This window comes from Panthera uncia (genome assembly GCF_023721935.1).
Source record: "Panthera uncia isolate 11264 chromosome A3 unlocalized genomic scaffold, Puncia_PCG_1.0 HiC_scaffold_11, whole genome shotgun sequence".
Taxonomy (NCBI): domain Eukaryota; kingdom Metazoa; phylum Chordata; class Mammalia; order Carnivora; family Felidae; genus Panthera; species Panthera uncia.
Window position 1 is genome coordinate 15,618,047 of NW_026057578.1, and position 24,041 is coordinate 15,642,087.

The following is a 24,041-nucleotide window of genomic DNA, read 5'->3' on the forward strand; positions in this document are numbered from 1 at the left end:
GCAAGAGGATGAGCGATCGTTTAAATAGTGCAGATTTGTCCGCCCCTCCACTCGGGGACAGGAGCTGTTTCCCTTCAGTGCATCCGATCCCCATGCCTCTCCTGGTGTGAGCAGCTGGCCTCACTGCCTGCCTCCCAGGGTTGAAAGTCCCGCATTTTCCCTTACAACACGGAAAACCTGCCTCCTCTCTCAGCAGAGAAACAGCCACCTGTTTCCACTCGGGAGGGCTAGCTGATGACATGGGCCTGTGGAGAGCCTCTCCTGGGTGGCTGATGTGGCCGCGCCTTCCTAAAACAGTTCGGACCACGGGGATTTGCACCTACAGGACGTGCTTGTGCTTAAGGTGCGGCTTTAATGGATTTTTGGAGAGGAGGGAGGGGCTGGCCACAGAAGGGAAAGACACACTGCTCGTGGCAGAAGACGGCCCTGAGGCCACAGCCCCTCTACCCTCTCCAAGCTCTGGGGAGCATGCCCTGACAGGTGACCCTAGCCCCTCCTGTTCCCTCGACCTCCCCCAACCCCCACCCTCCGGGGCCCGGGACAGGGCTGTCAGATGGACTTCCGCCGGGCCGGGGGCCTGCCCACCGTGCCGCCGCCCACAGCCCCAGGGCTCGAGGGGGGTGAGAAGGCCAGGTTGTCGCGGGCTCCCAGCTGCAGCCGGTGCACGCGGGACGAGATGGAGGCGGAGCCCCCGGCGCGGGCAGGGCGGCGGGGCGGAGGGCGGCCGCGGCTCTCGGGCGCCCCCAGGCGGAGCGGGCTGGCGCGGCGGGTGGCGCGCTCGGGCGCGTCGGTGCTGGCCGCCAGAAAGCGCAGGACCACGAGGTTGAGGAAGGCGCCGATGACCGTGAGCCCCAGGAGGATGTAGAGGAAGCTGAAGGCCACGTAGGGCGGCTTCCTCTGAAGCGCCTCGTCTCTCTGCAGCGCCACGAAGTCACCGAAGCCGATGGTGGTGAGGGTGATGAAGCAGTAGTAGTAGGCGTGGAAGAAGGTCCAGCCCTCGAAGTGCGCGAAGGCGGCGGCCCCGAGGGCCAGGGTGGCGGCGCACACCAGCAGCCCGGCCACCACCATGTTCTCGGTGGACACGCGCGGCCGCCGCAGGCCCAGGCAGCGCTTGGCCGCCAGCAGGAGGCGCCGCACCAGCGCGTTCAGGCGCTCGCCCAGGCTCTGGAAGGTGACCAGCGTCAGGGGGATGCCCAGGAGCGCATAGAACATGCAGAAGACCTTGCCCGAGTCCGTGCCCGGCGCGGCGTGGCCGTACCCTGCAGGGAGAGCGGAGGGGAGGGATGGTGAGCACCGGCCGCAGCCGCCCTGTCCGGGCTCCCTCCCCTGCCCCCCCGGAGCCTGCGCAGCGTCTTGAATTGCTGCTTCTAACTAGGTCATTCCCCGCCTTTGAAACCTTGTGTGGCTATCCCTAACCGCCCCAAATTGTAAACAACCCAGCGTCCCTCGGCTGGGGAACGCGTAAACAACCTGCGGTACGCACGTACAATGCAATTCCGTTCCGGAACAGAAAGGAATGAACTGGGGTTACCTGCGCCAACAAAGGATGGGTCTCAGCTGCATTACGGGGAGCGAAAGAAGCCAAGCGCAAAAGACTACACACTCCATGGTTCCATTGAAATGGCATTCTGGAACCATTCTGGCAAAACTATGGGGACAGAGAGCACATCTGCGGTCGCCAGTCGTTGTGGTTGGAGGAGGGGATTAACCAGAAAGGGGCATGACAAATCTGGGGGTGATGGGAGCCTGCTAAGTCTCGGTGGTGGCTGCAGGACAGGTCCTCACCCGTGAGAACTCGCCGAGGGCTGCGACACTGAAAAATGTGTGTTTCACCGTGTGTGAAGAATGCCTTGATTTAAACATCAAGCAAAATCTTCCATGGTGCCCCAGGACCCACAGGGTAAAGCACCTACCAGTTCTCACTTGGTGTCGGAGCTCCTTGGTGATCTGACTCCCCCTACCACCCCGCACCTGTCCAGCCCCACCCCGTGTTGTGCCCCCAACCAGCATTCCCACCTCCACATGCCTCTTCTCATGGTTTTTTTCCTCCCCTGGATAGCCCTTTCCCTGCTGCCCTAGTCCACGACTTCCCACATCCTGCTCCAAGCCAGCCCTCGCTAAGCACTTCTTCAGTCTGATGTAGTAATTCTTCATCAGGTCCCCTCGACTGCTGTCGGGGACCTACACACGAGTGGGCCTCCTGGAGTCCTGGACCACCATGCCATCCCCAGGGACCGAGCATTCCTGGAGAGAGGAGCGAAAGCTTTCAGGGTATTCTCACAGAGGCCCATAACCCAGGAAAAGTCCAAAGAAGGTGCCCCCTCTAGCAAACGGACACCATCTGCCAAAATGTAAACACACAAACGCTTGGCCCGTGCATTTCCACAGTTAGGAAGTTAGTCCTCCAAAATACATGTGTGTGCAAAGTGAGGTGTGCATGGGGGGCATCAGGGAAGCATCGTGGCTCGTGGTGAAAACTAGGCAACCTAAGTGTCCATCGGTAGGGGCCTGGTGAAATAAATCATGGTGCCAACCAAATGACAGAGCCCTACGCAGCAATGGTTCCGACCAAGGGTCATTTTGCCCCTGAGGGGGACATTTGGCAATGTCTGGAGACATTTTGGGTGTCACAACTGGGATGGTTGTGTGCTCCTGGCGTCTTGTGCGTAGAGGCCAGGGATGCTAAACATCCTGTGATGCACAGGCCAGCCCTCCCTCCACAACAGAGTTATCCGGTCCGACATGTGAGTAGTGCTAGGGTTGAGAAATGCTGCTATACGGCCAAGAAAAAGATGACACAGCTTTTTAGGGATTGATTTTTTCAAAATCGCCAAAATATATTAAGTGAAAAAAGAAAGTGCGAGACAAAACAGTGTGTATAACCTAATGTCTCTATATGTGTGTGTGCTTTAAAGGAATACACAGGTAGAGAATATATGTGGAAGGATGCACAAAAAACCAGTAACTGTATTTGACCCAGGGAAAGAGATTTATGGGTTGAGGGACAGGGTGAGAGGGAGACTTCCTTTTCATTCTCTACCCTTTTGTGTATGCTGCGTGCACACATCTTTTATTCAGAATATCGACACGATACATGTTATTAAAGATCTGTGGCTCCACGTCCACATTTCTATTGCGTGGCCCCATCAGTTTGCCCCCTGTTTTTGGGGGGAGCTCCGCCCACGAGACTGTGAGCTCCTTGAGGCCAGAGACCATGCCAATCACTTCTGTGTGTCCCTAGTCACCAGTGCCCTGCACAGAGCCTGACACAGACAAAAGGCCCAATGAAAGTTTAATATCGATAATGCTCATCATCAATAATCAAATCAAACTGAAGGGGGTGCTGAGTGCGACACAGGGGAACCTTTTTAGCAGTAAGATGCGAAGCAGTGCTGTTTCCAGCTGGTTGGGGCTAGGTCAGGCTTTGACAGAGTGAAACGAACAATGATAATAACTAAACATGCTAGGTACTCTACATAGATTATTTTATTTTACCCTCCTAATTACTGTATGCAATATTAGTCTCCCGTTTTTGCAGACAAGGTAACTAGGCTCAGAGCAAGGAAGCTGCCCAAACATCACAGGGCCTGAGCCATTAACCACTCTCCTCCATTGCGCCTCAGTGCCTCTTGCAGAGAGCTCTAGCTCCTGGGTTCTGGCGCTGGGCTCTCTGCAAGGCTGGCTTTTGCAGCCGGGACCACACAGCCCCAGCTGGCGCCCCCAGGTGGCCGGAAAAGGCAAAGCTCCAGCTGTTTCCAAACTGGGTCTCTTTCCCCCAGCTCCCCAAGGTGCCAGTGAGGAACAGCCCACAGAAAAGGCCAAAACCAGCTGTGAGCCTTCCAGATAACGTGGGGGAGGGCAGAAAAGGTGGGTGGGGTCCCACACCACTGGGCATGGCAACAGGGAGTGTCTTGGGCTGAGCCTGGGTAGGGAAGCAGGGGTGCCCATGTTCACAGGGGGGGTCATAATGGGCTGAGCGGGAGCTGGGCCCACAGCTGGCAAACAATGAATTGTTATATTGTTATTATGACCAATTAATAGTGCCTATTTAGCCTCAGGCACCTTGCCAAGCATTTTACACACGACCTCATTTAAACCTGGCAACCACCCAGCGAGGTAGCAAGCACTGCATTTGCAGTCGAGAAAACCAGGACTCCGGGAGGTACGTTCAATTGCCAGAGAAGACAGACAGGAGGCAGCAGAGATGAGAACAGAACTCTGGGCTATGTAATTGCAGAACTCGGGCTTTTAACCCACAGCTCACATTCGTTCGCCAAGAGCATTAGGAAAAAACTTTCTCCAAAGCTCAGGCTTCCACAGTGGTGATCCAAGCTCTAGGGGGTGCCTGGACATCCACAGCTGGGGCCCGAGAAGCAGCGGACACCCAGCCTGGAGCCCTGCAGAGCCTGCTTCTCTCCTTTCCTGCTTCCCCAGGCTTCTGCTCAGCAGGTACCAGCCAGACGGTAGCCATGGCAACGACTGACGGTCCAGATGCTGCAGAGAAACTGCTCTGGATCCCCGAGGGTGAGGTCCAAAGCTTGTGGTAATCAGTCATTCCTTCAACAAATATTTATTGAGTGTCTACTATGCGCTCGGCTGGGTACACTGCAGTGACTAAGACAGACTAGATCCCATTGTCATGGAGTAACGGCATAATAATTATAATACAAAAATCAATCTCTCTCTCTTTTTTAGTGCTTTGTATGTGTCATGCCCTGCGCTAAAACTTTCTGCACACATTATCTCCTTGACAATAATTATCTCGGTACAGCCCTGAGATAGGGCCTATTAGCAGCCCTATTTTACAAAGGAGAAAACGGAGGCTCAGAGAGGTTAAGCAACTTGTCTGAGGTCACACAGCTAGTGTGATGCAGCCAGGCAAGGAAGCCTCGGTCTCCAGCCACTCGCGCTTCGCCCCGCTCCACCTGTCTCCCGGCCCCTGGAGGCTTCCCCCGAGCACTCCCGCGTGCCACCTCTGGGCGAACTTGAGCTCCCGACTCCTCCCAGCCCCGCCCGCGTGGGACGCCGTCCCCTTTCGGCGGAGGGCGGCTGAAACGACTGGTCCACAGCCACCGGGCCCGGGCGGGGGCAGAGGAGGGGTTCGAGCCCGGGGCGGGGGGCGCCGCGGGGCCCGCTCACCGATGGTGGTGATGACGGTGATGGCGAAGTAGAAGGAGCCGGCGAACTTCCACTGGCGGCCGGCGCGGTGCGGCTCGGCCTGCAGCGCCAGGCGCTCCAGCTCGCGGTAGTCCTCGGCCGAGAAGCGGTACTTCCTCCGGAACTCGCCGCGCTTCTGGGCCAGCAGCCGCTGGCGGCCGCGCTCCGCCTCGGACTCGAGCGCGTCGAAGACCGCGGCGCCCACCAGCAGGTAGGACAGGATGCACAGGATGAGCGCGGCCGTGCGCACGCTCTGCTTCCTCATGGCGGCGCCGCGGGCCCCGCGCCCCGGGCCCGTCCATGCGCCCCGACGGCCGCCCCGCGCTGCGCCCTCCGCCCCGCGCGGCGGGGAGCGGGCTGCGGGCGGCCGGGCGTTGGAGGGGGGAGCTGGGGGGGGGGGGGGGGGGGGGGGCCCCGGGGGGGGGGGGCCGAGGAGGACCGAGAGGACTCCTCCTGCCGCCCCGCCCCCTGCCAACACCTGCCTTTGTTTACCCAACGGCGCAGGTGTCTGCCAACGGTGACAGCTGGAGCAAAGCGCCCAAAGCCCGGCCGTGCAGATGTCCCGTCCACCACTGTGGTCCTGTGACCTTGGGCCAGTCATTCACTCGTTCGTTCAGTCAGTCAGTCATCCATCAGATCTTTACTGAGCACCTACTGGTGCAAACAAGCTTCCTGGGGGTAAATAGAGCTGATACTCTAGGAAAGAGGGTTGGCGACAGCACAGACACACGAAGATCATTGAAGACAAGTGTGGGACAGAAGGGAGACAGTTTCGGGGGGGGGAGGTGGGCGCCACCAGCTGAGGTGGCGGGACAGGCCTCTCTGAGGAGTGACTGGGGAGGCAGCATCTAGGCAGCCAGTGCAAGTCCTTTAAGCAGAGAAGCAGTGTGGCTGGAACCAGGGGGATTGGGGAGCTGGGGGGTGGAGGGGCAGGCAGCAGAAGGAAAACAGGCGATTTCACACAGGGTCTTACAAGTCCTTATGCAGGTCTATTCGTTACAGCTGGAAAGGCTGTAAGCAGGATGCCCACACCAGTGATCTGATAGACATTTGTATGTTTTTAAATAATTTTAAAAATTTTATTTATTTTGAGATAACATGAGCCAGGGGTGGGAGGTCAGAGAGAAAGGGAGAGAGAGAATCCGAAGCTGAAATCAAGAGTCAGGTGCTTAACGGACTGAGCCACCCAGGCACCCCTCTGATTAGCATTTTTAAAAAAGAGCATCCTGGGGCGCCTGGGTGGCTCAGTGGGTTGGGTGTCCGTCTTTGGCTCGGGTCATGATCTTGCGGTCTGTGAGTTCGAGCCCCGTGTGGGGCTCTGTGCTGACAGTTCAGAGCCTGGAGCCTGCTTCGGATTCTGTGTCTCCCTCTCTCTGCCCCTCCCCCGCTCAAGCTCTGTCTCTCTCTCTCTCAAAAATAAATAAACATTAAAAAAAAAAAGAAAAAAAAAAGAAAAAGAAGTAAATAAACATTAAAAAGAAAAAAAAGAGCATCCTGGCTGTCCTGTGGAAAAGGGGTGGTGGCTAAGAGTGGAGGCCAGTTAGGAGAGTTTCGTAGTCCCCACGCGTGGTGGGGGTTGGCCTGGACCAGGGGCAGGGCCCTGGAGGTGCAGAGAAGGTGGGGGGCTGGATCTGGGATAGGGTGGTGGGCTGGAGTTGGGCGCACACAGCTATAGCCACATTTCCCAGCCTCCTTTGCACTTAGAACTGCCGCCAATGGAATGTGGGCAGAAGTGACCCCTCCCCGTGCCGCACTCCACCTCTCTTCCCCCACCTGCAGGCTGAATGCAGAGAGGCAAAGGCTTTAGGAGAGAGCACAGCCGCAGGGTGGAAGGGGACTGGGTGCCTGACTACGCAGCCCAAGGCTGCCCCACGCCAGGAGCACCTGTTCTGAACTTCTGTTGCATTAAGGCCCTGAGCTGTGGGGCCAGCCTGTTACTGCAGCTGGTGTTACCCTGACGCACGGAACAGCAGCACCTGCCGACGGGCTGGATATGGAGGGCAAGGGGGCGCTCCGGATGACCCCTGGGTCTTTCGCCTGACCGGCTGGGTGCTCGGAGAGCCTTCCGTTGACCTCACTCCCTAGGAATCCACTCCTGCCGCCCAGCGCTGAGGTGAGACCCATTCATTTCACTCTGAAATGGGTGGGTCTTCGTGGAGATTCTGGGCGAGCACGGGCAGCCTCTCTTGCAGGTGTCCAGAGCATCTGCATGGCCTGGTCTCTGCTGCAGCCTTGGCATGCATCCCCTGTCCCCCCCACCCCCCATCTCTACTCCAGCAGCCCCTTTGCGGTTTTTTGTTTGTTTCAGGCACACAGAACTTTCAGTTCCTTGCACAAACTCTTGCTTTGCTTGAAACGGTCTTCTCTCCATTACACTCCGCAGCCCACATGTATCGAATGCCTGCCGGTGGGCCAGACCCCGGGTGAAGCGCTTGGCAAGTATTCATGCATATTGTCATCGCGATCTCCTACGCCGTAGGCCTGGATGGCCGATGCCCTGTTCAGCCTCAGCTCCCAGTTCATTGGACATCTCCTTCCCTGACCCCTCCACGGGCGGCCTTCTCTGTGCCGCCAGAGGCCTCTGAGTTCCTGCCGTCTTCCCTTCTTTCCAGTGCATTGGGATCCTCACATTCCATATCTATGCTCCCCCTGAGGACAGGAATCCTACCTTGGTCCCCTCTCTGTCCTCAGCACCCGGATCTGGCACAGCGCACACCTGGTGGCTGCGGACGGAGGAGCCACAGCCGCCTGTAGAAGTTAAGAGCATGCACTCTGCACCATGACTGCCTGGGTTCATATCCCAGTTCTGCTGCTTACCAGTGTGTGGACCTGGGATGCCTCAGTCTCCCCACCCCCAGTAAAAGGGGTTTGGAAAAGCTCCTATCTCATAAGGTGCTGTGCTCGACAGAATGGCCCCCCAAAGATGCACACATTCTTTCCCTGGCACCTGTAAATAGGTTAGGGTACGTGGCAGAGAGGAGGGGGCGGTTGCAGGTGGAAGGAAGGTTGCTAATCAGCTGACCTGGAGACGGGAGGTGATCCTGGATCCTGGACAGTCTGGGTGAGCCCAGTGTCCTCAAAAGGGTCCCTACACGTGGACACGGGAGGCAGAAGAGGGACAACCGTTAGAAGAAATTGGCCTGACGTCGCTGGCTTTGAAGATGGAGAAAGGGGCCACAAGCCAAAGAGAGCAGGTGGCTTCCAGAATCTGGTAAAGGCAAGGAAGTTCCTCCCTAGAACCTCCGGAAGGGAATGCAGTCCTGCCAGCATCTCAGTTTCAGCGCAGTTCATCTGTGTGACCCGGGTAGCCCTCCACCCTACGGAAGTGGAAGATGGCACGTTGGTGTTGTTCGAGCCGCCACGTCTGTGACCATTTCTGGGAGCAGCAGCAGGGACGGCTTCACTGATGTGAGCATCGAAGGAGCCCATAAGCCGGAGGCACCAAGAGCAGCATCTGCCCCTGAGGACCATCTGGAAGTGTTAGGCACTGCCTCAGACGTCACAAGTGAGCGAACGCCTAGGCCCATAGAGACGTTGTGGCGTGTGCTCTGACTCACTTCTCTTCCTGAGGAGCCAGACCGTGGCTCAGAGACCCAGAAGCAGGATTCTGGCGCTGCAGCCTTATTTGTAGCTTTTCTATTCTTTTTTTATTTTTTATTCAAAAAAAATCTTAAAAAAATTTTTTTTAGTGTTTATTTATTTTTGAGAGAGAGAGACAGAACATGAGCAGGGGAGGGGCAGAGAGAGGGAGACACAGAATCCTAAGCAGGCTCCAGGCTCTGAGCTGTCAGCCCAGAGCCCGATGCGGGGCTCGAACCCACGAACTGCGAGATCGTGACCTGAGTCGAGTGGGACGCTTAACCGCCTGAGCCACCCAGACGCCCCTTAAATTTTTTTAAATGTTTATTTATTTTTGAGAGACAGAGTGCGAGCAGGGGAGGGGCAGAGAGAGAGGGAGACACAGAATCCGAAGCAAGCTCCAGAATCTGAGCTGTCAGCACGGCTTGAACTCACGAACTGCGAGATCATGACCTGAGTCGAAACCAAGAATCGGACACTTAACCGACTGAGCCACCCAGGCACCCCTGTAACTTTTTTGATTCCTGCCCAGACTTCAGAGGGGCAAGACCCGGGGCCACAGTCTTGGGGGGATGGGGAAGCACTGTGGATTTACAGCCTGAGAAGGGCCTGAGAAGAACTTTCCGGGGACAATTCACGATCCTGGTCATTGACACAGCTGGAGTCAACGAGGCTTGGGTTCAAATTCCAGCTCTTCCACTTTCCCGGTGGGTGAGTGTGGGTAGAACACTTCTCTGGCCTCGCTTCTCCCATGTGAGAAATGAAAGTGATAATAACGCCCCCTTCATGGGACCGCATCGAGGATTATAGAAGATGTTGTGTGCCATTTTCCAGGTGCCCAGTAGCAGCTCACTGCTTTTCCTCCCTTTTTACAACTGTCTGCCTGCAGATGTCAGGAATTCTTTTTCTGGAAGTGCGTGTGTGTGCCAGGCACATTCTCCCACATTACTGACGGGGCCCTCCCTTTCTAGTGCAGGAAACCATGGCACAGGGAAGGCGCCCTGCTTGTCCCATCCTCACAGCCAGGCAGGGGCTGAGCCAGGACTCGAACTCGGGGCTGCGCGGTCCCCAAGGTCATGATCCTTCCAATACACCATGGTGCTTCGTCAGGCAAGATGCCACCGGCTTTATCACCCCCCCCCCGCCCCCATTGCCTCTCTGGATTCCACCTTCCTCTTCCGAAGATGGAGCTGAGGAGAACTGGCTGGCCGCCTGCCCCCACCGTCATCGTGAGGACCCTGTGACACCCAGCTGGTTTGTCAGATGTGCCCACTGAGGGTGGGTATTATTGGGGCCATGCTGGAGCTGTCTGGCCCCGCCGGGCAGGTGACTGTGCCCTGTGCTTGGCATTTTTGGTTCAGCAGCTCTATTTTAAGCCAGAGGAGGTTAGAGTTTGTGTGTGTGTATTTCTCAGCTTGCAAAACCGTCAGCTGAGCCGTCACCAAAAACAGCAACACTCCGAGGCACCCCCTTCAGCTGCCCCCCCCACCTGCTCCCCTTCTTCCCACTCTGGGAACTTGAGGGGACCCAGTGATTTTCCTCTGTCCCTTCATGCCGGAGTCCCACGCATGGCCCCTCAGTGAGGCCACTGATCTTCTTCCAGAGCCCCAGGGTTGCCAGCTCTGAGGACAACAAGAAGGGTGATCCCAGTCCCCAGCTGGACCCTGGGTGCCTTTCAGAGCACTTCACATCCCTTATGAGTCTAGAGCTTTCTGAAAACTTTGTGAGCCAGGCAGGCCATGCCATTCATGTCAGAGGGAAGACCCAGGATCAGGGAGAAGGGACTGTCATCCAAGGTGGCACATGGTAGGGCAATAACCCAGAAAGAACAGGAGTTTCTGAGTGAGTCAGATCTCTGTTCTGTCTTCGACAAATGACGTCACCTTTGAGCCTCAGTTTCCTCATCTGTGACATGGGAGTACCAGTAGTTCTGTACTGGTCCCAGCACATGTGAGTACCCCTTACACCCAATTAATGTTGTCTTTTCCTTTTCCACCCCAATTATTCCCCAGGCCTCCTGGGATCTCAAAGGATTGATTTTTGTAGTTAGAATATAGTTCAGTAATTTTCCAGAAGCCTGGAGGGCTCAGGCATTTTTCCTGATAAGATCTCTGTCTCTTGTCTCCGTCCTTAAAGAACGGATCATTTGGGCCTCAGGTACCAGCTTCTTGGAGGTGGCAGCTGTGACCTTTCTGCAGCTGGAGGATCATTGAGGGATCTGGGCTGCAAGATGTTAAAAAGCTGCCTCTCGCTAATTTAAAGAAGGTTATAGGTAGGATTTGGGGGTCTTGCAGAATCTTCCAGGCACTGGTTCGAGGGGCCCAGAGAGATGGAACCTACCGGAAACACCATAGCTGTACCCAGTGTGTGTTGGGGGGGGGGCACCATTGTCCCTAGGCTGATGCAGATACTGGTCAGGGGACAAGTGGCAGCTGAGCATGACCCTGTCCCTGACTGTCGGGACCCGCCAGAGCTGCTCAAAGGACTCCTGACACGGAGTCTGCGGCCATTCGGTCTGAGCCATTGGGAGTTTGGGCTAGTGGAGATATTAAAACTTTTGTTCTGGTTAATAATTTAAAAAACTAACTGACGGGGGTGGGACACTGCCTGGCTCAGTCAGTAAAATGCTCAACTCGATGTCAGCTCACGTCACGATCTCATGACTCGTCAGGTCGAGCCCCGCATCGGGCTCTGTGCTGACAGCGCGGAGCCTGCTTGGAATTTTCTGTGTCCATCTCTCTCTCTGCCCCTCCCCCGCTCTTTCTCTGTCGCTCTCAAAAATAAAAATAAATAAATACACAGTAAGAAAACTACCTGAAGGGGGAATGGAGAGTTGTGAAACCATTCTGTGTCCTTTAGTGTTTGCCTGAGAATTTTCACAATAAAATGGTTTTTCATTTATTATTTTTTTAAAATGTTTATTTCTGTTTGAGAGAGAGAGAGAGAGAGAGCGAGAGCGGGGGAGGGGCAGAGAGAGAGGGAGACACAGAATCGGAAGCAGGCTCTGGGCTCTGAGCTGTCAGCACAGAGCCTGATGCGGGGCTCGAACTCAACTCACGGACCCCGAGATCATGACCTGAGCCGAAGTCGGCCGCTCAACCGACTGAGCCACCCAGGCGCCCCGCACAGAATTATTTTAAATGATAAACACCTAGAACATTTGCCATTCTTGAGCTGCTAATTGGCTTTTAGCATTGTCCTCCTTACAGCAGCTACAGGATCTATCTTCTGATTTCTGACAGGGGGGGGGGGGTTATTTCAAGCAGAACAAGGATTTGAAGATACTGTGTAGCAACTCAAGTGCAGAATCTCTCTCTCGTGGCAGGTTTTTTCTGGATCTCTTGTCATTGTTTCTTCCACGCCTAAATTGACAGTGTTTTTTAGCAACTCGTCTCTATCGAATTTTCATAAAAACAAATCTCTTCCTTTTTGCACTCGTATTTCATCAGCCTGTGGAATATCGTTACAATAACAAGTGTGGCCGGTGCAAACTGGTTTGGGAACAGGCCCAGCAGATTCTTGGCAAACGTGCCATTTGTCTTAGCTCAGGCTGCCAAAACAGAATCCCAGAGATGAGGTGGCTTAAACAGGAAACTTTTATTTCTCACGGTGACAGAGGCTGGAAGTCTGAGATCAGGGGGCCGGCGCGGCTGGTGAAAGTCCTCTTTCTGGTTTACAGATGGCCGTCTTCTTGTTTTCTCCTCGTATGGCAGAGAGGGGAGAGAGGAAGCAAGTTCTCTCCTATTTCTTCCTACAAGGGCACTAATCCCATTCATAAGCGCTCCCCACTCCTGACCTTATCTCCCGATACTTTCATATTGAGGATTAGGATTTCAACATATGAAGTTGGGGACGGGAGGTGCACAGACTTTCAGCCCACAACACCATTCTGTGGGAGGCAGCAGAATGGAATGCCAGGCAGCGGCCCACTAGCTGTGAGCTTTCATTGTGCCTGGGGCAGGAGTGTCATGTTCCAATGAAATGCAGAGCACTGGTTAACCTGGTGGGCTGATTAAACAGACATTGGTAAAGAAAGCTTCTACCTAGTGTGGAATCATCTCTGAAAGACATCTGCCCAGATGGAGACTACACTTCCCAGCCTCCTTTGCTTCCTAGCGTGACCACATGACTAGCCCGCACCAATGGAATGTGAGTGGGCGTGGTGAGTGTCATCTCTAGGTGGGGCCTTTAAAGAGCAGGTGAACTTCTCCACCCTGAGGGCAATCTAGCTGCAGAAGGCTCCCAAGGTCCCGGAGTTTGGTGGAGCCATAACCTGTAAGCTACCTGGCTCACCACATGAAGGAACTCCAGCCAGGAACACCTGCTTTGGACTATTACGTGAGTAAGAAATAAACTTCTATTGCATTAAGCGGCTGAATTTGGGGGTTTGCTTGTTATAGCAACTGCCGTTACCCTAATTAATGAACTTACCTTATAGGGCTGTTGTGAGGGTTAAATTCGATGACATACACGTAACAGACTCTTTAAATGGGGCTTCTGTTGCCTCCTATTTCCACTTAAAACCACAAGGTGCTAGATACCCCCTATTTCCAAAAAGCCACGAGACACATGTCTGTAGGACCTTCTTAGGGACATCATACCAGGTTTTCTCCTACCCCATCCCCACCCCCTCAGCCTCCATAAGCAGAAGATTAGAATTTGAGAATGATTTTCTAGAACAGGGAGAAACGACATGCCTTTTCTTCTCTGCTTTCTTGGGGAAAGAACAAAGGGATACTCCCCTTGTCCTCATAGATCCTGCTTGTAGAGACTTGGGGTTCCTGCCAGAAGCGGTGAGTGGTATCTGATTCTCCAACTGCTTGCACATCTGCCCGCAGAGTCTGAGCTGGAAGAAAGTGGTTCAAGAGAGATGGCAGGGCGGAGGGCATCCCGCACCCCCAGCCATTTGGCCATGCAAGGATGGGAGAGCTTCCCGTGAGCTGAGTAGGTGCTGGGCCATCTGCTCAGTATCCTGCCCAAAAGGGATGATCGTTTTGCTTTCCAGGAAAGAGGACTCTGGCAGAAAGAGGCTATGAAGTGTACTTCTGGGGACAGGGTCTCAGAGAGGTCCATGGGTCCTAGATTTCCCTGAATAAGCTACTCACGTGGCCCAAGGATACCAGCCTTCGGACACTGGACACACAGAAGGAATCCATTCCCCTGAGATGATCTCAAGCAACACCAGCTTGATTTTTGCCCCCTTTCCTGTACTGCTCCCTCCAGGCCTCGCAACAGGAGAAGCTAGAACTTAGAAGGGGTGGGGTGGGAAAGGTGTTAAAGGGACCCTCACACTGCTTTCAGTGCTGCAGAGATTAAAAGCAAGATTCTAGAGCCAGACATTCTGGGTTTGAATCCTGTGTCTATAACTTACTAGCTGTGTGGCCTCAGGCAAGTTACCTCACCTCTCTGGGCCTTAGTATCTGTCAGATGCTTTTAGTATATGTGCTGCCGAAGCGAGCGCTGTAAGATGCTTTTAATAATAGTACCTACCACCTAGTGTAACAAGGTGCACCTACTTAGGCTACTTAACAGTTTGTTACATTAAATAACAATGCATTCTTGAAGTGAAGGGTCAGTCCTGACTTAGCAGAAGTGTTCAGTAGGATATGATGAGGTATCTCAGCCCGACTAAAAAGCATGGGCAAGGAGAGGTTTGATGCAATGTGTTCAAAGACAACAGCTGAAGAAAAACTAAACCCCGCTTGTGTGTCTCCTCACTAAGTTCGGATTATTCAATAAACCAGTGATGCAGGTCAAATATTTCCGATCACTTGGGGACACGTTGAAACCCTCAGTACGTATTAAGTATTATTGTTATTCAGACTTCTGCCAGGTCAGGGATCAAATCCTCTCTAAGCTTTATTAGTCTGGAGTGATAAGAATGGCTATTTGTGTGGTCTCCCACTTTTTGGTCTTCGTAAACCACCAAATTACATGAAATTATTTGTGAGTCCGAATAACACCGCCAACTCCCTTTGCAAAGTGAGAACAATGGGGGAAATCCACAAGCGTTATTTATAGGCATCCTCATTTTATAAAAGAATCAATTTCATAACCCCTCAAATTAGAGAGGTCATAAGTTCAGGGTAAAGGCCAGTCCTACAGATGGTATTCATTTAACTTGATGAAGTTCCACTGCGTTGCCCTTATTTTCAGTACCAGTTCACCGGCTGGTGTCTGAAGACCTCAGACATACATTACATAGAGTTTGCAAACCTCTCGAGCTATTGTCTCCTGTCCTCATGGCCGCCCTGTAAGCCTGGGATCATGGTCTGCATTTTCTCCACGAGGCTGTGGAAGTCCAGAAAGGTTGGATGGCCTGTTCAGGTTCACCCAGCTGGCGCAGTAAATCAAGCCTGGCCCCAGAGTCTTGACGTTCCTGGAAAAAATTTGCCTTTTCCTCTGGGTTGCATACGTGTTGCAGGGGTCTCCGCTCTATGTGGTCACTCAAGGACACAGGCCTTTTTTTCGTGGTTCTGTCCTGCCCTAAATCAGAGACTCTTACCCCGGAGTCAAGGGATCTATGGATGGAATTTAGGGATTTATGGACTTGAGAGGGAAGAGAATTGCATCTTTATTTACACTCACCTCTAGCTGACTCTTAGCACGTCCTTCGATTAGGAACGTGGACAACAAAGTGGCATTAGCTGTACCTACTTGTTGCCGATCGAAGTCACAGGTATTGTCGCATCACGTTGCAGTTAATTGCAGACAATCACCACATTGAAATGACGGTAATTAGACTCGATCTTGTTTACTGTGTTAAAATGAAGCACATATGTAACTATCTCACTTTTTTTTTTTAATTTTAGTGACCATATTTCAGTAATTTGTTTCCTTTGTAACCCCATATATGTTATTTTATGTATTTAATATTACTAATCGGAGAAGGAGATCATAGATTTTACCAGTATAGGCTCACAACCCTCTCTTGAGCTTCCCGGGTATAGTCTGAAACCAGCCCCCACTTGAGGAGCACAGGGAGAGACCCAAGAGAGAGATGGGCCACTCCAGGTTGGTAGGTAGCAGTTTTAATAATGGCAAAGGGAACTCCCATATGAGGCTTGTCCCAGGCAGCAGGAAGATGAATGGACCCCTGCACCTGCCCACCAAATCTTAAGGGTTCATGAAGAGGGCCCTAACTGGGCTCAGTCACATACACTCTGCGGGTGTTTTCAACACCACATCACCATCTCACGGCTGTGTCCTTGGAGCAGGCTCTGGGAACAGGAAAGGCAAGTGGAACCCACATTCCAAGGGCAGGGGAGAGGCTGAGGAGCCTCTGAGTACTGGGTCCAGCTCAGGGGTCAATCGTTAGTCGTGTCTTTTTGATCGTGGTCCCCAACAAACAGCTATGTGAGGGGACCTAGGCTCACAGAGAACAGTTAAGAATAATGTTCTAGGGGCGCCTGGGTGGCTCAGTCAGTGAAGCGTCTGACTCTTGGTTTCGGCTCAGGTCATGATCTCATGGTTCGTGGGTTCAAGCCCCACACCGGCTCTGTGCTGACGACACAGAGCCTGCTTGGGATTCTCTTTCTCCCCCTCTCTCTGCCCTTTCCCTGCTTGCTCTCTGTCTCTCAAAATAAATACACATAAAAAAAAAAAAACAAAAAACCTTGGAGCCCTCTATTGGGTCCTCTGGATGGGACCAGTGGACAAAGGCAAAGAACAAGTGTGGAGGAATGTAAGTGGGGTGCTTATGGTTCAGATCTGAAATCCTATCCCACGGCCAGACTTCAGTCCCCTGGCCAGAAGGTGGGGTCTCTCTCTGGGTGCCCAGGAGGAAGAGAGAGACAGTTTGGAGAACAACCAGCCACCCTCTGCCCCATTGTCATATCACTTATAAGGACTCAAATTTAAGGAGACACTGAGATGCCTGGTCTCGCCAATTTCCATGGGGGGCAGGTGCCGGCCACCAGGGGTCCATCTTGCTCGTCTCATCTGCAGGGTCATCAAGGCTGGTGTTGATGGAGGTGGTGCTGGGGGCAGCTGAGTATGATCTTCTCAGATCCTTCTGTTCTTCCAACATGCTGTCTGCTTTGTGTCCCGAGAACCCACAGTCTGTCGGGGGCTGGTGAAATTAGGACAAAATGTACATCCTTGAAAATATAATTATAGCTCCAATGTATGTAGGGCTTTAGAGTTTGCCAAGCACTTCCATCAGCCTGGACTTCTCTGGTCCTCACCACAGCCCTCAAGCAGGGAAGGGCAAAGATGACCGTGTTCATTACAGTTGAAAACTGGGCTCGGAAAGGAGAATTCAATGCTCAAGGTCACAAACCGGAGGTGGAATCAGGGCTGGAACCCAAGTCTGTCACCATTCAGCAGGCATGTGGTAAATACCTACCGTGTGCCAGGTCCTGTGCTGGCTTCAGGGACACAAGGATGAATCAGAAATCTACTTGGCTTCTAGGGAGCAGAGCCCAACAGAAAAGCCAAGAATAGACTGGTAATTACACTACCATATACAATTATATTTGTCAAGACTCTTTTAATTCAAGTGATAGAAACCCAACTCAGACTGGTTTAAATAGAAACGGAATTTATAGGTTCACATAACTGAAAGGTTTAGGGAGGTATAACTTCAGGCATGGCTGGACCCAGCAGCTCATACCCTATTGCCTGGCATCTGTCTCTCTTAATTACTTGGCTCTGTGTGACTTCATTTTTTCAGGCAGTCTCTTCTCAGGGTGGCAGACGTAGCCTCTGGCAACTGAAAGCTTAGCCAGTGACCATTTGGCTACTTGAGTCAAAATGATGGTAATTGTTCGCCACTGATCCCAGTTGTTCCAGAAACATTCTTGAGGCGTTGCAAGGGATGGCTGACCTGCCTACCTGACCTGTGTGTGCTATTCTGGATGCCGATAAGGTGGGGATGGGGTGGAGCCATAAGACTGAAGGAGCCTGAGTCTCTTAATCATTTTGTGGAGGAGACTATCACCCAGAAGCACCTGTTAGGAGTGTTATGTAACTGAGAAATAGACTTTGGGGTTTAGCTAGTAAGCAGTGATGTGGCAAGGCGGGGTCATGGTGTTGGAGTGGTGTACCCCCAGAGGCAGGTGATAAAGGGGTGCATTGTTTTTAAAGACTTTTAAAACTCGTATAAAACTGGCTAAATTTGATCTGCTCTTTATTATCACACATGCCAGTAAATCTAAACATGGTCAGCGGTAAAATAGTCCTTCCTGGGGAGCCTGGGTGGCTCAGTTGGTGGGGCAACCAACTTCAGCTCAGGTCATGATCTCGCGGTTCGTGGGTTCAAGCCCCGTGTCGGGCTCTGCGCTGACAGCTCGGAGCCTGGAGCCTGCTTCGGATTCTGTGTCTCCCCCTCTCTCTGCCCCTCCCCTGCTCACGCTTTGCATCTCTCTGTCTCTCAAAAATAAATAAACGGCAAAAAAAATATGATGAAGACCCATACGTGCACCACAGTGATTAAGGACACATTACAAATATGACTGTTGACAGGAGATTTTAAAATACATGTAGATTTCTTTGGGAGATCGAATTGAGATAGCTGAGAAATCTGAGCGAACGGCCTTGGGGGGACTTCCCATTAGGCCCCCAGACTGGCCACCTGGAGTGAGCGGTGACACAGTGTGGATGCCACGGTTCCCAAACCTTGGGCTTTGAGTGGGGTGCGAGTGGGGCACGGAGCAGGGATCGAGAGAGGACAGGAGGGCAACGGGATATGAATGGGATGTCTCCAAGCCTGGGGGATGCAAGAGCGTTATCAGGACCTGGAGGTCCAGTCCTTGAAGCGAGGAGAGGGTGAAAGTCAAAGTCAACCGCCAGTGCTTGGCTGCCTGCTGGCTTCAGGGCTGGGGAGAAGCTGCTGAGGCAGCTCATGTTAATGTCCCCTTCTCACCAAGAGTGGATGAAAAGACCTAGCCCAGCGGTGGGATTCAGAACGCTTTTATGAAAGCCAGTGGTGAGGGGCCAGGAGGCACTGAATAGGCCACAGATAAGAATCAGACCAGTATGATGGGACCACTCCCAACTATGTTCATTGGCCAACCTCAGGGTGTCCAAGAGGCCCGGGCTCCTGCCCTTGGGGTCCCCCTGATGTTATAATCAATCAAAGCAGAAGAGGACAAAGTTCTTGAGAATCAGCTAAATCACGACCCTGTTGCTGAGGATGTGGCTGACATCCCAGACCACGTTGTAGCCACGGAGAGGCATGTGACAGTGAGGCTGCTGGAGCTGCCCCTTGAAGAGGGCACCCAGCCTCTTGTTAGTGGAGCAGCCAACACGTGTGTATGTGTGCGGGAGTGATCGGGAAGAGAGGGAGAAATGGGAAGATGTGGGAGTGGAAAGGGGGACTTCCCGGTAAGTCACCCGAGGAGGTGAGAGTGGTGGGAGCCAGGGCACAAGGGGAAGGTTGACCTCAGGTAGACATGGCAGCTGCGACTAATGGAGAATAATCTGGGGGTCATCCAAGTGAAGACGTGGGGGAAAGAGTGCTCCTGGCGGGGGGTGGGGAGCCCAAGCCGTCCAGTGTGGTGGGGCGCAGAGGAGGCGGGAAGACAAAGCAGGACCCCGTGAGTCCTGGACGGAGTCTGGACCCAAGCCAGAGGGCAGCTCTGAGCCTCGGAGGGGTTTAAGCAGAGTGACATAACCATAACTGGGCTCCAGAAGCAGCTCCCCGCTGCATAGTCTGGCCACTGGGAGGAGGGAGCTGGATTGTGGACGAGGGACTCGGAGTCGTGGAGGGGGTGGGCCACATTAAGGTGCTCTCGCTCAGGGCGATGCAGGGGTCCTCAGAGGCATCCGTGTAGTGTTTGGAGTCAAGAAAACTGTGGCGCTGGTACAAACAGTAAAGGAACCCGCTTCTTCCCTGCCTTTGGGCAAGGCCCTTCCGGGCGGAGACGCCCTGCCCGCCTGCCTCTCAGGGCTCCTCCCCGCTGGGCATCTCGGCCGTTCATGCGCGCGAGTGCCACAAGGGGGCAGCAGTGCACCACCGTCCTCTCCCATTCTCTCTGGAGCCACACTCCTGATTAACCTTACAGTTTTAATGAGGCGGACGACTTATTAAAACACAGACTTCTGGGCCCCGTCTCAAGAGTTTCTGTGAATCTGGAATGGGACACAAGATATTTGCATTTCTAACCAGTTCCCAGATGATGCTGATGCTTCGGGTCCGGGGACCCCACTCTGAGAACTACTGAGGTTGAGTGTTGGGTGGGGATGGGGTGAGCTCTGACCCACCCAAACATGGCCACTGGGAAATCACTGCCAACCGGGCAGCCACTCCCATTGGACAACGATGGCGTATTTACTTTTCTAAGCCCCCATTAAATCCCTTTTTCAAAATGCTGAATGAAAGTATATCATTTCATTCATTCAATAAGGACCAAGCCTGGTTCTGTCCTCGGTGTTGTTCTAAGTCCTGGGAATCCAGGAAACAAAGCAGAAAAAATAGGTCCCAGCCAGCACTTGTGGAGTCAGGCAACAAATAATAAATGTTTCAAACAAGTCAGGTAGTGTGTTAAAACATGGTACGTGCTACGTGCATCAGAGGGACGGAACAGGGTGGCTGAGGCAGGTTCTCTGTGAAGTGTTTACTTTGTGAGTCAAACTTGAAAGAAAGTGAGGGGATTAGCCATGGGGAAACTTGGGGGAAGATTATGCCAGGCAAAGGGAACAGCCAGTGCAAAGGTCCTGAGGTGGGAGAATGTCTGGCATGTTCAAGAGACAGCCAGGAGGACCATGAGGTCAGAGCAGCACGAGCAAGGGGGAGAATAATTGAGGATGAGGGCAGACAGGTGACTGGGGCACAGTGAGGGGCGCTGTAGGTTGTGTGGAGGCCTTTAGATGTTCTCAGGTGCAGGAGCGGCGTGGTCTGGCTTGGCTTGAACAGGATCCCTCTGCACCCACGGCAAGGAGCAGGGTGGAAGTCAGGAGAGCAAGAAGAGGGTGTGAGGTCATCGGGGCAGAGATGATGGTAGCCCTGGCTGGGGAGCGGTGGAGAGGACAGGGTGGTAAGAGTTTATACACACCAGCAAACCCCATACTTGTCTGTATTTCCATAACTAAATGGCCGGGTCAATGTGATAATCTACTCCTCTGTGCAGCGACTCAAATTCCCGACCTTAACTCATGTCTCTATGTCAGTCTATGATCTTTGATCGTCTTTGATCTCCAGCTGCCCCTGGCCACACTGTCCTAGGTGACCACTGCATCCTCGAACTCAAGGCATCGAGGACACCCCCTCATCTGCCACCTGTAGAGCCTCCACCACTCTCCCGGGTTTCTGTTGGTGGCCCCTCCACTCTGCCGCCCTCCAGCCCAAAGCCCAGGGCCGTATTGGGTATCTTAGTTCCCCTGCTGCTCACGTGCATCCTTCAAACCAGATCTCACAGGCAATGTCAGGCTCTGCTGATTCTCCATCTGTTCCCTCTTTCCCATGCCCACAGCCACCTGTCCAGGCCCGTGGGCCTCACCCCTGAACACTGCAGCGACTGCTCACAGGGGAGCCTGGTGGCCAGGGGCACGGGCTCTCGAGCAGGATTCTCTGGGTTTGAATCCTGGTTCTGCCCCTGTGAACTTGGGGCTGTTTCCTCAATTTTCCATCTCAGTTTCTCTGTCAGTGAAATGGGCATAATTATACTTCAAATGTTATTATGAGGGTCAAGTGAGAGATTACATAGAAGATGCTTGGAGCAGAGTCTTGTATGTGGTTAGAACTCAATAAATACTAGCTCTTTTAGCATTAATTTTTAAAGTTCATTATTTTGAGAGAGAGAGAGAGAGAACACAAGCAGAGGAGGAACAGAGAGAGGAGAAGAGAGAGAGAGAATCCCAAGCAGGCTCCACACTGTCAGTGCAGAGCCCGATGCGGGACTCAAACTCACAAACCGTGAGATCATGACCTGAACCAAAATCAAGAGTCCGACACTTAACTGACTGAGCCACCCAGGGGCCCCAGCTCTCTTATTATTTATGCAATAAGTCTTTATTGAGTACTTATTGTATAGAGACCTCCATCTACTGGAAGATAATCGAACCCAGGAAGAAGAGTGCAGACCCCAGCAATTCCACTCTTGAATGTTGATCCAACAGAAGTGTTCATCAATATCCAGCAGAAGACACGGGCTAGAATGACACCCTATTCATAATAGCCCCCATCCGGAAACTACCCATCAGGCATAGAACGGGTAGAGAAAATGTAGTCTATTCGTGCAAAGGAATAATACCATGGTGATGAGAAGGAATGCACGATTGTTACCTGCAACGACATGGATATTTAACAAGTATAAATGTAATGGGGAATGGCTGGGCCCAGCACCTCCAGCTGTGGGTTTCAGTGGGGGGTAGTCTGATTTTCACCTGACCTGTGCCCCCAAAATGACCTCCTCTTCTTTACAAACAAAATTCCCAGCCTTTGCCTCATATCTTTCCCTGACTTGCCAAAGAACCGTGAAGGCAGGACAATAATAATAGCCTGTATTTCGGGTGAACACAGAGGAATTACCGCGACCTAATATGGGAACTCATCAACACAGTGATCCTTTAGGGTGGGTACTGCTCTTTATGCCCATTTTACAGATGAAAAAACTAAAGCACTAAAAGGTCAAGTCAAGAGGATGATAGCTAAAATTGTTATTTCAGGGGCGCCTGGGTGGCTCAGTCGGTTAAGCGTCCGACTTCGGCTCAGGTCGTGATCTCGCGGTCCGTGAGTTCAAGCCCCGCGTCGGGGTCTGTGCTGACCGCTCAGAGCCTGGAGCCTGTTTCAGATTCTGTGTCTCCCTCTCTCTCACCCTCCCCCATTCATGCTCTCTCTCTGTCTCAAAAATAAATAAACGTTAAAAAAAATTAAAATTGTTATTTCAGTCTCAGAATACTCAACAACCCTCTGTGTAGAGCGCTGCTGTTCAGCCCACTTTAGAGAAAAGGACCCTGAGGCACAAAGAAGTTAGGTACCCGCCTAAGATCACAGCAGGAAACAGCAGAGCTGGGTTGGGCCGGATGGCCAAGCCCACTCTGTGCAGCTCTGTTCACAGCTGCTTGATAGTGAGGTCACAGGCCTTGTAGCCAGATGGCCCAGGGCCCAGCACCACAATCCTAGGACAACCCGTTACTCTGGGTCTCAGTTTACCCATCTCTAAAATGGGAATATCGATAGCGCTTTCCTTTAGGGATGTCCCAAGGGCAACATGCAATTGTGGGTAAAGTGCCCGGAAGCAAGGGCCCCACATGCAGGAATCATTGGACACAGGTCTGTTGTCCTCATCCTCGCACTCACTGTTTCTAGGGATATTCTCCGAATTTTCCCCGGCAATGTGTTCAGAGTTTACCCCTGTGGAGCCTGACCCACTGAAACTCTCATCCTGTAAGAGAGCATCAACTCAGCCTTGAGTCAGGTAAACTGGGCGTCCAAGCAGCTTTCTCATCTGTGAACTAGAGTTTTGTGAGGAATAAGTGGCCCAGACACTGCCTGTGATTCTCTGTCTGGGGTTTTTGGAGGAGGTATTACCTGAGTAAAGTGCTGGAGGCAGCTGTCCCCAGGGGCAGGTCATGTGCCTTCTGTGAGCTGGGGCCACCCTTCGCCTCCTCTGCAGAGTATCTCAGGGCCCTAGACTCCCAGGCTCCCTTGCCTCTCACCTTCTGGGGGAGGGGGTGACGTGACCAATGGAAGGCACTAACAGAAACCGGGGGTAGGAGAAGCAGAAGCCAGGTCTGCCTCCCCATCTCCATCGGCTTTTTGCTAGGTCTGCAAGGCTGCGTGTCCTTGGGGGCTCCTGCTCCCCGCAGCCGGCCCTGCTGTGATTCCACCTTCTGCTGGTTGATCGCGGCTTCTGGGCTCTGCTCTCCCTCAAACCCTGCATCCCAACAGCTGGTGCCAAGTGAAAGAAGCCATTCACAAAACAATACCTCCTGCGTGATGCTCTTTATGTTAAGAACAGGCAGCTAGCTATCCGTCATCTAAGGTGCTGGAACTCAACCGTGGTTGCCTTCAGGGGTGGAGGAGATGACCGGGAAGGCGCCGTAGGAAACTTCCTGAGAAGATGGAAATGTTTTGTACCTTGATGGTGGTGTTGATTACACAGGCGTATACATTTGTAAAGACTCGGTAAACCATATGTTAAGACCTGTGTGTTTCACTGTGTGTAAACCATGCCTCAATAAAATTAGCTTAATGAAAAGAAATCCCTGTTTAAATACTCAGTGTTTTCTAATTTCCTGACTGGAGTGTGATGAGAACACAGTTTTCCTTTTTAAACACACAGATGTAGATCACAGAGGAGGAAAGAAAATTTATATGTAGGTTTAAAAAAAAAAACAATAAAACATGAGACTTCAAACAA

The 24,041-nt window shown here is 52.8% G+C and overlaps 1 protein-coding gene across 1 annotated transcript; it reads right to left on the bottom strand.

The window, feature by feature from the left end:
• KCNK15 (potassium two pore domain channel subfamily K member 15) lies at nt 1–5,497 on the bottom strand. Its single transcript, XM_049650720.1, has 2 exons — nt 5,140–5,497; nt 1–1,259 (listed from the first exon to the last, which is right to left on the bottom strand). The coding sequence occupies exons 1-2, from the start codon at nt 5,420–5,422 to the stop codon at nt 550–552; spliced, it is 993 nt and encodes a 330-aa protein (XP_049506677.1). The 5' UTR covers nt 5,423–5,497; the 3' UTR covers nt 1–549.
• Between the last annotated feature and the right edge of the window lie 18,544 nt (nt 5,498–24,041).